The sequence below is a fragment of the Danio aesculapii genome, chromosome 14, assembly GCF_903798145.1.
Source record: "Danio aesculapii chromosome 14, fDanAes4.1, whole genome shotgun sequence".
Taxonomy (NCBI): domain Eukaryota; kingdom Metazoa; phylum Chordata; class Actinopteri; order Cypriniformes; family Danionidae; genus Danio; species Danio aesculapii.
The window spans coordinates 36,074,196-36,090,356 of NC_079448.1; the positions used below are offsets into that span (position 1 = coordinate 36,074,196).

The 16,161-nt window shown below is 34.5% G+C and overlaps 2 protein-coding genes across 4 annotated transcripts in view; both read right to left on the minus strand.

Moving 5' to 3' along the window:
* Positions 1 to 5,946: 5,946 nt before the first annotated feature.
* On the minus strand, positions 5,947 to 10,254 carry foxa (forkhead box A sequence). Its single transcript, XM_056472565.1, has 2 exons — positions 10,159 to 10,254; positions 5,947 to 7,274 (listed from the first exon to the last, which is right to left on the minus strand). The coding sequence occupies exons 1-2, from the start codon at positions 10,216 to 10,218 to the stop codon at positions 6,264 to 6,266; spliced, it is 1,071 nt and encodes a 356-aa protein (XP_056328540.1). The 5' UTR covers positions 10,219 to 10,254; the 3' UTR covers positions 5,947 to 6,263.
* Positions 10,255 to 14,998: 4,744 nt separating this feature from the next.
* The window catches only part of cyfip2 (cytoplasmic FMR1 interacting protein 2), a 56,412-nt gene continuing 55,249 nt past the window's right edge, over positions 14,999 to 16,161 (minus strand). For all 3 annotated transcript variants that reach the window (XM_056471923.1, XM_056471922.1, XM_056471921.1), the window contains exon 29: positions 14,999 to 16,161. This exon is cut by the window's right edge and continues 467 nt beyond it. The gene's annotated coding sequence lies outside the window, so the exon portion shown is untranslated.

Genomic DNA, 16,161 nt, shown 5'->3' on the forward strand with positions numbered 1-16,161 from the left:
CTATTAGAGAAGACTCCAGATCCAGAGCTGTTTTTACACAACTGTGATGGTTGGGATTAGGGTTGAGGTAGGAGTAGACGTTAATAAAATACTATTAACGGGAAATTTAATAAATAGTATAAATAATTCCTGTTAACTTACAGCCACAGTCGTATGTGATCTATAGCTAATAAACCATGTGGATGAATGATAACAGCCTTCTAAGCCTACCAGTAGGCGCAGAAGGCCCCTACTGGCCCACATCTATCAGCAGATAACCAATGATAATGCCCATTCAATCAAGTGATAACATTTGAAGCGGGTGTGAAGTCAGTCTGAAATGTTGATTTGGCTAGTTAATTAGTTAGTTTGACAAAGTCATGATTCATTCTCACTAAGAACAACATATAACAATTATGCTAAGAATATAGTTTTATATATACTATCATATAAAAGTGCATCATGGGTCTATTGTAGCTACATTCATAAAAACACACTTATTTAGCAATATTCTTTTTCCGACTATCACTTACTGGTTCTTTAAAGACCTTTGACAAGGTGTGGTGCCCCTTTTTAGATTATCTGCTGACTAACTCTCTTGATTCTTAAGCTGAGCAGTAATATACGATTACATATTTATTAGTATTTTTTTCTTTAATTTTCTTTATTTTTTTTACTTATAAATGATGTTTTAGTTTTTCAATGAGAAGCTAAAGGCTGTTAAGCGAGGGAAGTGTTTATTTGGAGTAGTGTTAGCAACAACATGGAAGGATAATTATAAAATAAATGTTGTAATTGATGTTCCATGTAGAAAACCTAATAAAACACATTTGTTTAGCTGTGCCTTTACTGAATGAGCACTGTGCTACGTCCAACAGATCGCAATATTATGTCTTTCTTTTCTTTTTCATTCTTTTATAAGCGGTTTTAACACATTTTAATCTGTTTTTTTTATTATTTGGTTTTATTTTGTTATACTTGTTTCTTTTTAATTCCTATTTATGTAAAGCACATTGAATTGCCACTGTGTATGAAATGTGCTACAAATAAACTTGCCATGCCAAAAATAGATTTGAAATATTCTTTTTCCAGCCAATCAGAGTCCATCCTGCTTTAACTTGCGCAACCATTTAAAGTGGCAGACGACATAGTTACAACACATGTTAATAATAAACACTCATTATCGATGTAAATGCTAATTTAGTTATCGCTACAGTTATCATTCTTGGTGTGAACAGGCCAGAAATCACCTGCCAGCAAACCCCTTCACCCCCTTCATGGTCTGCATCCACAGCTGGCCTACAAATGACCCGCAGACGGATCTTCACACCCTACAAATCACAATTCGCACCCTTGTACTGCTTACATCTGAATACACACAGAGCCAGACCCTTATAGTCTTCCTTAAATGAGCATCCAGCACAGACTGAAGAAGCTCATCTGCAGGACCAAGAACATAATTCTAGCACTCGAATAAAAGATTAGACAAATACATTGTCAACAATGTATTGGAAAAACACAAAAATGTATGTTCACATTCAAGCATTGGTCACTTTCAGCTTAAAATACATGACAAATTACAGCAGATTTACTCCACAAACAACTCACAATCGTCATATATTTTTTACTTACAATAATAAGTTCTGCTGTAAAATAAAAACTAACATATTTAGCTTCATTGGTAACAGGCACTCAAACTGAGAGGATCTCCCATTTTCTGACCATTTAGGATTAAGATTAGAAAATTCTGAGAATTGTTTACTAGAGAAAATAGTAGAGCAGATCAATTGAATCATTGAGTTTCCCACTGCAGACTCTTTCTAAATGGATCATTTGAATCAGCGAATATTAAACTGCAGACTCTTTCTAAATGGATCATTTGAATCAGTGAGTTGTTAATTGCAGACTCCTTTTTGAACAGATTATTTGAATCAGTGAGTCATTACCTGCAGGCTCTTTCTAAATGGTTCATTTGAATCATTGATTTTCCAACTGCAGACTCTTTCTAAATGGATCATTTAAATCAACAAGTTGTTAACTGCAGACTCCTTTTTGGACAGATTATTTAAATATAGTCAGTCATTGACTGCAAACTCTTTCTGAATGGATAATTTGAATCGGCAAGTTGTTAATTGCGAACTCTTTCTAAACGAATAATTTGAATCAGGGAGCTGCTATTCTTTTTGAATAGATCATTTGAATATGTGAGTATTTAACTGCTCTCTTTCTGAACAAATCATTTGAATCAGTGACTTGATAACTGCAGACTCCTTTTTGAACAGATTATTTGAATCAGTGAGTCATTACCTGCAGACTCTTTCTGAATGGTTCATTTGAATCATTGAGGATCAAATTGCAGACTTTTTCAGAATATATCATTTGAATTAGCGAGTTGTTAACTGCAGACTCTTTTTTAGAGAGATTATTTGAATCAGTGAGGCATTAACTGCAGACTCTTTCTGAATGAATCATTTGAATCAACGAGTTTTTAACTGTAGACTCCTTTTTGGACAGATTATTTAAATATAGTCAGTCATTGACTGCAAACTCTTTCTGAATGGATCATTTGAATCACAACTTGGTAATTTCAGACTCTTTCTTAACAAATCATTTGAATCAGGGAGTTGCTATTCTTTCTGAATGGATCATTTGAATCAGTGAGTATTTAACTGCAGACTCTTCCTGAATGAATCATTTGAATTAGTGAGTATTTAACTGCAGACTCTTCCTGAATGAATCATTTTAATCAGTGCGTTGGTATCATTTGTTTGGTGTAATTTGTGAACCGATTTAACAGATTAGCTGTTTCTACTAACTGTAGCTATATTTGAGTACAAACATACACAAATTGGACACAATACTGTGTGTAGTGTATACACCATATGCTACAACTATGCAATATAACCGAGTAAAAAGGACGATGTAATGAAGTAAAAGTTCCCTAAAAAATAAAAAGACAGCAAGTTCACACAGGAAAACAAACAATAATTAGGATGGCAGCTTTTGTGTCTGCTGTAATAGTAAAGTAAAAATGCTTCTACTGTTCCACTATTACTGTCCAGCATGGGCAGCAGCAGATCAGAGGCCTGCAGCTCCTGAACCCCTCATGTGTCTGAATGCGGGACACACACTGAGGGTCTGTGGCTTCTGCTCTGATCGCTGTGGGTGTCCCTGTGTCCCATTGTGGAGAAGATAGTGCTTTGGGGAGGTCCGCCATTAAGACCAGTGTCCTCCTTTTGTTCTCCTACACTCAAACACAATCCTGCTTACCCAGGAATCAAAGGTTAGGCTAGGAGGGGATGGAGGGGGTCACAACCTCTGCTGCCAGCATTCAGTCCATGAGCCCCATCGCCAAACACTGCAAATCACAAGCCACGTCTGGAAACTAAACACCTAAAACCTCCACGTCTGGACACTAAACACTATACCTAAATGCTCTCTCTCTCTCTCTCTCTACACTGTTAGGCGTTGCTGATTTTACAGTTATTTACTGCAAAAAATGCCCAGTAAAGTATACATTCTTTACAGTTCACTACTGTAATATGCACTGCATTTTGGGTCATTTTAAAACTTTTATATTAACTTACTTCATATTAGGAAATATGCATTGGTTTACTGTAATCAAAGTAATCAAGTACCAGTGGTGTAAAGTAACAAATTACAAATACTCCAATTGCTGTAATTGAGAAGTTTTTCTTAGGAATAGTAATCTGCTAAGTAGTTTTAAAAATGTGTACTTTTACTTTGCCTTGCGTAAGTAAGGAAGGAAGGAAGTAAGGAATGAAGAAAGGAAGTAAGTAAGGATGGAAGTACGTAAATAAGAAAGGAAGGAAGGAAGAAAGGAACACTTACATTTCTGGGCAAGTACTTTTACTTGCGTATGATTTTCAGTATACTCTTTCCACCACTGTCAAGTACTGCTACTGTAGTTACAGACAAAATGACACCGCTAATGAATACTTGTTTGGAATTTATTAAATTCAATAGTAAATACTACTAATAAAGTTTTTGTAGTGCTAGTGTAAATAAATGTAAATGTAAATAAACTACAGTAAAAGTAGTGTAAAAATCATCATACTGTAAAATTTAAATGTGGCAAAGAGTTTTTTACCATTAAAAACAGTAGCAGTAAGGCTATTTTACTGTAAAACACATTTACAGGTAAGTTACTGTAAAGGGGCAGTTATGGTAACTTGCTGGTAGCAAGTTACCGCAAAAACACAATAAAATGTCTAACAGTGTATCTATCATGTTGTCCAGCTGCTTAAAGTCATTTTAGAACAATAAATGCAGACTTTTATTTTAAACTAATTTATGCCTAATATATTATGCAGATTATAGAAATATTTTATCATAAATTAATTTATTTTTAATAACAATTGTTTACATGTATATATTTAGAGTCATAATTATAAATGTATAAATCAAACATACAATTATTATGCATACTACACCTAAATATACACATTAGTATTAAAGTATTAAACTGCAGATTATATAAAATATATAATTATTCATTCATTCATTCATTTTCTTTTCACTTAGTCCCTTTATTAATCAGGGGTTGCCATTAACCGCCAACTTATCCAGCATATGTTTTACGCAGCAGATGCCCTTCCAGTCGCAACCCAACACAGGGAAACACCCACACACTCTCATTCACACACACACTACGGCACTACAGACAATTTAGCTTATTCAATTCACCCATAGCGCATGTCTTTGGACTGTGGGGGCAACCGGAGCACCCGGAGGAAACCCACGTGAACACGGGGAGAACATGCAAACTCCACACAGAAATGCAGACTGACCCAGCCAATTCATAAATTACTTATGGTCCCAAGTTAAATAAAGTGTTATTATCCACTATGTACTTGCATCAAAAAATAAATACTATGTACTTACTGTGTTTATAATGCATTTCAGAACATTTCTGGTGCTCTTGAGTTGGGATACGGGTAAGATTGCGGACAGGTTTGGTGGTATGAGTGGGTTTAAGGGTGGATTAAGGTGTAAGGGAGGATCAACAGTGTAATTACAAATCTAATTCCAGAAATTAGCTAGCCCACAGATGTAAATACATGCAGGTATTTAATCAAGTATATGTGCAATGTAAAAACATGTCTTTACACAATAAGTTCATAGTAACGAATTATTAATTTAGCTGCAAGTACATATCATTTAAGGCATTTAAAGTGGGACCAGAAGAAATCTGCTTCTTTTGTGTGTTTGTGTGTGTGTGTGTGTGTATTTCCCCACTTATTAATTGGTTTGTAAAGGTGGCTACCAAAGGGCTACTAGTTTTCTGCATGGCTGTCTTGCTCGGGTCAGTTTCAGGAATGTCTGGACAGGAAATGATGTTTATCTTTTACAATGTGAGCAGGACAAAGCCTCTGTTCAATTGATTCTTCCCCAAACACTCTCTTGAGGAATGTAAAAAATGCAGCAGTAAAATAAGCGAAAGCCTTAAACTGTGATTCTAATCTCGCACCTCACATCCAGGCACACAAATAATACAATTAACACCTTTGGGAAAGTTTACTAATTTTTTTACTTCAGATTTACAGCAAGGGATTCATCCAAAACATTCACAGAACTCCTCCACCTACTGGTCCATTGACTAATATATACAATTAAAACTATCTAAACAGAAACAGATCCACTTGAATAGCCTTTAAGGCGAGACACTGCAGGCACAAACACTTTTTTAATGCATCTGTCATTTTTTGGGGGGGTTTATATTTTAAAATCAATCAAAAAATACACTTAAGTTTTCTTTTTATCACACTTTATCAATTTGTTTTTGTTGATTTCTAAATGTTAAATGCCATAAATTTCATTTCAGCGGCACTTACAGTACATTTGCCAAACATTTCAGTATTATTCATAAGAACTTTCTAAAAGTTTTTTTAACAAATCAATATATTTATACACAATTTCCTTATTTAAAAATCTTTTATTAAAAAAAAGCTTAATTCTGGCAGTATTTTCTGAATTATGGACTGCAAAACCCCCTCTGTATAAGAAACTTTGACTCTAATATGTCAAAAAATGCAGAAGACTTCCATCGAAAGTTCTTGTGCCAGAAATGTATGCAAATTAATTCATTAATTTAATTTAAATAATGCCTCATTTCCATATTTAAAAAGAATTTCAGAAAACTTTTGACACAAAAACGCATCTGATTCTTAATGAAATCAATGAGCTGGGGAAGTGTGTTGATAACCATTAGATCATTTTTCAAGCCTGTTCACCTGCAGTGTCTTTCCTTAAACCGACATGGATCAGGAGGAACTCAGAAGAGGAGCCGAGCACATGCTAAATCCAGGATAGTAAACAGAGTCTGTGGTGTATGAGGGGAAGTTGGCATGGCTGTTAGACTGGCAGTAAAGCGGGTAGCTCACAGGAGTCTCGCAGTACTGGAAGTCCACAAGCCGCGGGACAGAAATGGGCTGATGTTGGGATGATGGTTCACAATGCAAGCTGGTTTCCATTGATGCTGGAAACGGCACACTCAGAGAAGGCAAATGTGTCGAGATCTCTGGAGGCTGGGTGGGAAATAAAGTATGTGAGGGATTGAGATGGGAAGGAGAAGCTGGTTTGGTGTTGATGTAGCTCACTGTTGTTGAACTTTGACTTGTAGCATCACTTGTAGGCGATTTACAAGAAGAGCTGACTGACTTGACCTCCTTCTTTTTCTTCCTTTCCACTTTTACGTCATCTCCGTCTGAGTTTTTGTCTGTTGATGCGGCTTTTTGACACTTGAAGCGCTTCTGGCGGCGCATGTAGCATCCGTTTTCAAACATGTTACCGGAGTCAGGGTGTAAAGCCCAGTATGAGCCTTTCCCTGGAGAGTCTGGAGATCTTGGGACACGCACGAAGCAGTCGTTGAAGGACAGGGAATGGCGGATAGAGTTCTGCCATCTCTGCTGATTCTGTCTGTAATATGGGAAGAGCTGGCGGATCCAGTCGTAAATCTCGTTCAGAGTCAGTCTTTTGGCTGGAGACTGCTGGATGGCCATGCAGATGAGAGAGATGTAGGAGTACGGCGGTTTGGCATGGCTTAATGTCCGGCGGTAAACTGATTTCAGCTCTGGAAACTCTGGTTCGCTGGAGTTGATCTCTGCGTATGCCTTTGGAGGGTTTAGAGGTGGCAGAAGTCCTGCTGAGCTTCCGAGTCTCCCGGGATTTCCTGTAGGTGCTGAGTCGCACGGCGGGCCGTAACTCTGGTAGTGATGCTCTGGGGGAGAGTATCCTCTAGGGCCCAATGGCAGGCTGTCTGAGCCATAATACATCTGCAAAAATTACAAATTAGCTTTATAACATTATACACACACATTTTTTTCTTCTTTTTTCTTCTTCTATTTCTACTGTATTGTGGGAATCTGGAGTCAGAAAGTATTAGGGCAAAAATAACAGAAAAAATTGGGGGAAAATATCTCAAATTTTTTTAACTGATTTCATTTTTAAATCTGTTGACTAAATAGATACAGTAAAGTTATATGCTTAGAGACATGTTGACTATTTTTTTATTATTATTAATTATTACTAGCAATTCAATACAGTTGAATAAAATTGTTCAATACAATTATTAGACCCCCTTTGAATTTTTTTCTTTTTCAAATATTTCCCAAATGATGTTTAACAGAGCAAAGAAATTTTTACAGTATGTCTGATAATATTTTTTTTTCTGGAGAAAATCTTAGTTGTTTTATTTCGGCTAGAATAAAAGCAGTTTTTTATTTTTTAAGTCAAAATTATTAGCCCCTTTAAGCTATTTATATATTTTTTCAATAATCTACAGTACAAACCATCATTATACAATGACTTGCCTCATTTACCTAGCCTGCATAGTTAACCTAATTAACCTAGTTAAGGCTTTAAATGTCACTTTAAGCTGTACATTTGTGTCTTGAAAAATATCTAGTAAAATATTATTTACTGTCATCATGGCAAAGATAAAATAAATCAGTTATTAGAAATGAGTTATTAAAACTATTATGTTTAGAAATGTGTTTAAAAAATCTTCTCTCCATTAAACAAAAATTAAGGAAAAAATAAACAGGGGGGCTAATAATTCAGGGAGTTTAATAATTCTGACTTCAACTGCAATTATCTATCTAAATTATCTATCTAGTATATTTATCTAGTAAATTCATATATATTACCTATTTATTTTGATTGTCCCTCTGCCTATTTTACAGACATGCTGGCACCTACTGTATACATTTGTTTTTACTGCCAGTTAAGAGACATCTTGGCATGACAATGATTAAATGACAATTCAGTGTAAAAGCTGCACTCTCTAAAATCACTCTAAAATTGTTTTCAATGTTTTGTTTTAATCTTAACATTATATTTGATTGTATATTTAAATCAAATGTAATATTATGCATGAATAATAAGAATATTGTTAAAACAATTTTTAATAATAAATATTGCTTTTTCAGGTAAATAATGTATTGTTGGGGACCGAAATAACAAATCTTGATGATGACGATGACTTGTTGTATTGCTGACGTCGGCGTCCGTGGATCCTTGGCTATCCCTTTTTTCATAACCAAACTGGCGCCTTGGGGTTACGCCAAGTAGCCTAAATGTATTCTGTTTCTGACCACCCACCTAGCCGATAACCCATTATCCGACTAGTCCGGCTATTCTTCTCACCCTTGTTTTGTCTCTTTTTAAGTCACTCACCGTCCGCCTTTTCTCTATCTCGGGACAGAGGGGTGTTTTGGGGGCGCGACTGCTGTTCTCTCGGATGTTCTTTTTTCCCTCCGATGGACACCGTTCTAATAATTCGGCCCTTTCAAGTCGGAACCCCGCTTTCGTGTTTGGGATTCCGAAACGCCCCTCTGGTTATGAGCCCGTGCTGGGCCGATTGAGAGTCATGCACGAGTGTCAAAGCGCGAGACATTCAACACAATCACAGAGTCAATCAATTAACTGCCCCGAGACCACACACAGGCGCAGACACACATATAAGCCTATCCAGAATATCAACGTCACTGCGTCATAGGATTATAAACATACAAAAATGCCCGTCATCTTTTTGTAGAACGCAAGATAATATGCTATTGCAGGTGAAAATTATAGGGCAGTTTGTATTTTGCTCTAATTATGCCATACTAAGAAAATATATCACTAATTAAAAGTTTTCGGAAAAATAGTTAGATCATGTCATAATAGATTTGACAGCCAATATATATATATATATATATATATATATATATATATATATATATATATATATATATATATATATATATATATATATATATATATATATATATATATATATATATATATATATATATATTCTGTAAAAAATTACATGATCAATTAGTCCAGACAGCATTTTTAGGTCATTGTAACTTATTATTATTCATGTTCTAACTTAATTAATATAAGTTAGGCAAGCTGTTTTAAGTCAGTTTAACATAATGGACTCATAAGCTTAATTTGATTCATCTTAAAAATTTAAGGCAACCAGGATTTTTAACAGTGTAGATATATTTTGAAATACTGGATCATATTAATTTTCTACTAAATAAAAGCGATTACAACGAAAAACTTAAAAACGTTTTAATACCTAAAAAATACTAAAATAATTTCTGTATTTGTGTTCAACCGTTGATTTATTTATTTTATGACGGGGATGTTGACTATTTTCAACGAAATAAAGTGAGATTAAAACGGTGTTTAAACGTTATACGAATATAAATCTTTATTTAACTAATTTATAAGTCGTAATTTATAAGTTATGTCTGAAAGATTTGTAACATGCGTGAATAATTAAAAAAATATATAGAAGGATGAATATGGGAAATATTGATAAAAGATATGAATAAATATGCTGATAAATGGAAAAAAAAACCGTAATATTAAAAGTTTAGAAATTTAGGAAATGAAAAAACTACATAGGCCTATATTAGTCTAGTTATTCATAAAACAATTCACCCTTTACCCAAAATAAAAGTTTGTACTTTTTGCTATGTTTTTATACCTATTTTATACAGAATAATTAATAAAATATGAACAAAAAAGAAAAGAAAAAACTGCTAAAAGTTTAATAAAACGTATATAAAGTCTCGTCAGGCTAACACTAATTATTAAGCCAATTAGGCTATTACATGCACAACAAATAAACTGAATCAAATGTATTAGTGAAGAACGTACCTCGCTGGAGTAATATGGCATCCATTGATCGCCTCTCTCCCGCTTCACCTCGTCAATCATGTCGCCTGTTATTCAACTAAATGCGAAATGTTTCAGTGAAGCATCTGGAAATCCAGCACAGGGTGTGTGATCTGCTGTACAGCAGACAGTCCTGTCAGGAAAGTTAGTAAATGAGCAGTTTCTCTCGCCCGGAGTCTCATATATGAGCGCTGATCTCCCGCCCTCTGACCGGCGGCCTGCCCTGCCCAACCCACAACACCGAGCTCTGAGCCTTCAATAAAAAACATAATCCGAAATTATACTGTCACTAAATCAGCAGTTATAGCAATAGACCAAGCCCAAAAGAGTCGGCTCAACGACTTTAAGTAAACGTTCAAAATGATAATACAACAATAATACAACAATAGTCAGGTCGATTGATAAAGTCATTGTTCAAAGAGCTTAAAACGCTCTTTCTTTTTCTTTCTTTCTTTCTTTCTTTCTTTCTTTCTTTCTTTCTTTCTTTCTTTCTTTCTTTCTTTCTTTCTTTCTTTCTTTCTCTAAAATTACTGCACCATTTTATGACTACAGAATTCAACATCTGATGTGCATATGGACACATTTATTTTTGAAAAAGGCAAAAATGGGGGTTGTTCAAAAGTTTCTGGACAACTTTGATGAATGCTTTTGTTGCACTTTAAATGTTGACTTCATTTACAATATTGCATACTGCAATATTCCTAGTGAAATTGTGTTTTTTTTGGGGGGGGGGGGGGGGGGGGGGGGTGTGCTGGTAAGGCTGACAAATTTTTTTTTCTAAAATGTACTGCATTATATAACTATTAATTTATTAATTAATATTATCAGGTATCTATCTATCTATCTATCTATCTATCTATCTATCTATCTATCTATCTATCTATCTATCTATCTATCTATCTATCTATCTATCTATCTATCTATCTATCTATCTATCTATCTATCTATCTATCTATCTTTACATATTAAAATGTAACAAACCGTCGATTTCAAATCTAGTTGCATTACCACAATAATAGAATAAGATTTTTTTTTATAATTTGTGTAATGCATGGGTATTTAGATCAAAATTGATCTAAGATAATTTGTTTTACGATTTTTTATTTTTTAATGTTTAACTTTAGGTGTTAACATTTGATTGTTTTGATGCAGATATATATTTTTAGCTTTAAGTTAACAACTGTTCCGAACAGTTAACTTTTACAGTTAATATTTACACTGTAAAAAATGCTGGGTTCCACACAATTTCTTCATATTGTCCCAACATAAATCAGTTAACTACACTGAATAAAAATGATGTCTGCAAAAGTTTTGCAAACAACTGTCCCCCAAAAAAACTTAAGAATTGTGTTGTATCAACTCATATTAAATAAGTAGTTTGGACAAACAGCAAAAGTAATTTTTGAGTGTACTTTTAGTACACAGTAACAGCACTGAACTTTTTTTACTGAAGGCTTTTCTCTCTTTTTTTTTTAATATTTCACTATTTCATCGAATCTACACTGAAAAAATGATGTCTGCAAAATTGTTGCAAACTATTTATATATGTTGAATTTAAACAAACAAATTAAATTTAGTAATTCTCAACTTCATTTGTTTGTTTAAATGCAACATAAAAAAATTGTTTACAACCACAACTTAAAAAAAATAGTAAATCCAAAGAATCATCCCTGAATGTTTTTTCAGTTTGATAATGTACACTTAAAAATGTTTTTGCAATGTTGCCACAAAAGAAACCCTTTTCTTCTGGAAAAAGCTAATTAAAGATCTTTTTTATACAGTGTGAACATTTTAATAATCTAAAGAACCCTCTTCCGTATGAAGAGTGAAAAGCTCCAATTTGTTAAAGGCTCTTCATGGAACATCAATGTTAATAAAAGCTTTATTTTATTAAAGTGTAATGTGTCATAGAATAATTATGGTTCAAAGAACTGCCCCTCAAAAAGGTGAAATAATGTTAAAACCGACATTATAATCTTTGATCACAACAACAAAGGCCTACATATATAGCCTATTTCCAATATTCACGTGCATCTCCTTTTTTCAGTCTGCTAGTTTGGCATTGTGTCTCATTCAGTGGTCACAGATCGCCCCTCTCCCTTTCTCTCCCTCCACATCTCCGTCTTCTCCATTGTGAGAGACAGCTGTTTGGTGGATTGGGGGTGTTGGGTGTCATTTTTATTGATGGAAAGCAAACATTTACTCTGTGTGTCATTTAAAAGCACCACCCTCCTCTGCCTGCCATTCAGCCCAGCCAATCACAGGCCAAGAAACACTCCTGCTCCAACAAAACACACTTTATGAGATGTGTATTCATATGCATAAAGAGAGAGGCCATTTTCATAACTTACTCAAAATGTCTGTTCTGAAAACAACTATAAAATAATTATAAATCATTAAAAAATTTAAGTGTAATCCTCACATCTCCAGCTGTGCCATCATCCCCATGTGGAGGAAATGTTTATCTAGTGCTAAGTGCCTTGGATGAAATGTTCTTAAAGCAAGGCAATTAATTACATCCCATTCAGACCAACCCAAGGTGCGAGAAATGACAGGAACTTACTGATTAAATCATGAATTGTGCATTAGCATAGTGTTATCTGAAGACTTTCTTAAAGATGAAATTAAGTTCGAGGCTAATAAATCTAAAATAAAGCTACTTTGATGCACAGTGGAGCCAAATATCAAACGGTGACTGATTCCACCTCATTAAACATCTGAAATACACTTTTCCCATCACTTTAGTTAACGTGTGAACAGCTTAGCCTAATAAAAATAAATAAATAAACGTCCATAGGCTGTCTGCATATTATTTTTGTCGTGGTGTTATGGTTTTGGCGAGTAAATCAAATGGCGTTGTAGGGCACGCGTTTGTTTTCCATTTAATAACAGTTTAAATGAATGTTTGTGATTTTAACTACGGCTATTTTGTATTGTGACGTCAATATGTCATGATAAAAAAATTTATTGAAATTAGCATACGTTACAGTCTTACCTATATCCATATAATGTCAGTTTCTAGTCTGTGTGACTTTCTCATCTGTCGACATGAAGCCAGAGCTGCTGCAGACATCCACATTGATATGATCAGGTGATTTTGAACAACTCTCTCCTCCGTTTTGCTTTCTATCTTTTTTCGTGAGTGGAATGTGCCCATCACATATTTATATATTCATCTAAACGTCACTCACAGCAACGTGGTGGACCGCATCTTGATATAGACATTTCGAACGGTTTTAATTCGAATCAACACAACACAAAGTTTTACCGGGTCATTGAACCAGTCTACGGCACGTGCGCGCACGCGTGGGGTGGCTGGAAGTCATGATGGTTTCGCCAATCACAAACAGCTTTCTGAATTCTGAATGTAGCCTGGAAAATAAATTAATACAATCTTTAGAAGACAAGAACATAAATGAAAAATAAATAATTAAAAGCAGAAAAATATACAGTGGATCAAAAATATTTTTCAAAACTGAACTAAAATAAAAATGGGTGTTGTTCAATAGTTTTTGAACAAGGAGATGAACCACTTCAAATTTTGACTTCTACTACAACAGCAAATGCCTTGTTGATGCCAGAGGTCAGAAGAGAATGGCCAGACCAGTGTAAGCTGATAGAAAGGCAACTGTAACTCAAATAATCACTCATTACAACCGAGGTATGCAGAAGAGCATCTCTGAACACACAGCACGTCCAACCTTGAGGCAGATGGGCTACAGCAGCAGAAGACCACACTGGTTGCCACTCCTGTCACCTAGGAACAGGAAACTGAGGCTACAGTTCACACAGGCTCACCAAATTAGACAATAGAAGATTGGAAAAACATTGCCTGGCCTTACGAGTCTCAATTTCTGCTGCTACATTCAAATGCTAGGGTCAGTATTTGGCATCAACAACATGAAAGCATGGATCCGTCATGCCTTGTATCAACGGTTCAGGCTGCTGGTGGTGTAATGGTGTGGGGGATATTTTCTTAGCACACTTTGGGCCCATTAGTACCAATTGAGCATCGTGTCAACACCAAACCTACTTGAGTATTGTTGCTGACCATGTCCATCCTATTATGACCACAGTGTATCTTCTGATGGCTACTTCCAGCAGGATAACGCGCCATGTCATAAAGCACGAATCATCTCAGACTGGCTTGACAATGAGTTCACTGTACTCAAATGGCCTCTACAGCAACCAGAGCTCAATCCAATAGAGCACTTTTGGGATGTGGTGGAACGGGAGATTGGCATCATGGATGTGCAGCCGACAAATCTGCAGCAACTGTGTGATGCTATCATGTCAATATGGACCAAAATCTATCTACTGGAGGATTTTTCCAGTACATTGCTGAATCTATGCCATGAAGGATTAAGGCAGCTCTGCAGGCCAAAGGGGGGTCCAACCTGGTACTAATAAGGTGTACCTAATAAAGTATATATATATATATATATATATATATATATATATATATATATATATATATATATATATATATATATATATATATATATATAGATAGATAGATAGATAGATAGATAGATAGATAGATAGATAGATAGATAGATAGATAGATAGATATATGAATATATAGTAGTCAAAAATTAGAAGTGTATAAACAAATTATTTAGCATTAAATTGAATTATAATATATTTAAGTCATTTACCACTTCATTATTCTATTTTTACATTATCTATTAATCTACACACACACTTTATTTTTCATTTAAGAAGGTTTGGTTCTCTCTAATAAAAAAAAATACATATATTAAAGCGAAGTACAAATGAGGAAAAAATAAAACACATAAATCTGTATCTGTTAGATGTTTTTATTTCATGGAAATACAACATAATTATAATTCCTGTTCAGAACCATGTGTTGTACATTGTATTATTTTCTCCTTTTTTTTGTATTTCAAAACATGATCACTTGTACAACAATATGAACAAAAATCCCATGTCACAAATAGATCCATGATGACAATAAATTACACCTGTCATGCTTTGAGTTTTTTAAAACAGCGCTTCCTCAATGTCAAAACATTTTGTTGACCCTCATCGTTCACATTATTAACCCTTCCGAGAAAACAAAAAACAAAATCAACTTTTATGCATAAATAGATTACTGGAAAATATCCATTTAATTCAACAGTTATTTAAAAACATTCAAATCAATCTGAAAAGAAAAGATAAGAACAGAAAATGATGAGCATTCATGAGGTTACATTTACAATAGCCACATAAATTACAAAAACCGAAGAAAACGCTCGCCAATCTAACACTGCTGAAGCGAAGGGCCTGTGAAGGTAAATACTGAAATATTTCCGCAATAGTAATCTCGCTATTGAAACATATCCAATGTTTCCTTTTTGTCGATCATTGGTCAGGTTATGCAGTGCTCATGCTGCAGTGTGTAACAATAAGAGCTGAATAAAGAGTCGTCACAGCACAAATCCAGTTATTAGTACTTTAGAACAGTGAACTGCTTCACACATGGTTATTGTATATAAAATAGCCCAAATCAACAGTCAAAAGACTGACAGAAAAGATAAGTGAGGTTACTTTTTTAATAATTGAGGCAAATACTGATACCAGTATTAAGTACCAACAAAATCAGAACAAGTACTACACGCAATTCTCAACAGCATCAAACCGCAACATTTACAATGATGGATGTTACAAATGCCAAGATCTGTAAACTGGTGCTGTAATGCGAATTTAAGAGAACGGATTCTGTAAACAGTTCTGGGCATTAAAAATAAAATCCGAAAGGGGAAACTTGATTATGAACATTTGTGTTCACAAACTCAATGTATTCTAGCTTCTTTTTTATTTTGGTCTGTATATTACAGTACAAACAATATTAGGATATATGGGATTTGTGAGGTACATGCAAATACTATTTATAATAAATTAAATCATATCTGTATGGGCATGAAGTAAAAAACAAACCTGACATCAATCATGATTTCTCTTAATAGTTATTTATAATCA

Excerpts from the sequence above, each read along its gene's own strand:
- foxa (XM_056472565.1), bottom strand. The coding sequence starts at position 10,218 with ATGATTGACGAGGTGAAGCGGGAGAGAGGCGATCAATGGATGCCATAT. Across the intron at positions 7,275-10,158 it reads TGCCATATTACTCCAGCGAG|ATGTATTATGGCTCAGACAG; the intron begins GTACGTTCTTCA and ends TAATTTTTGCAG.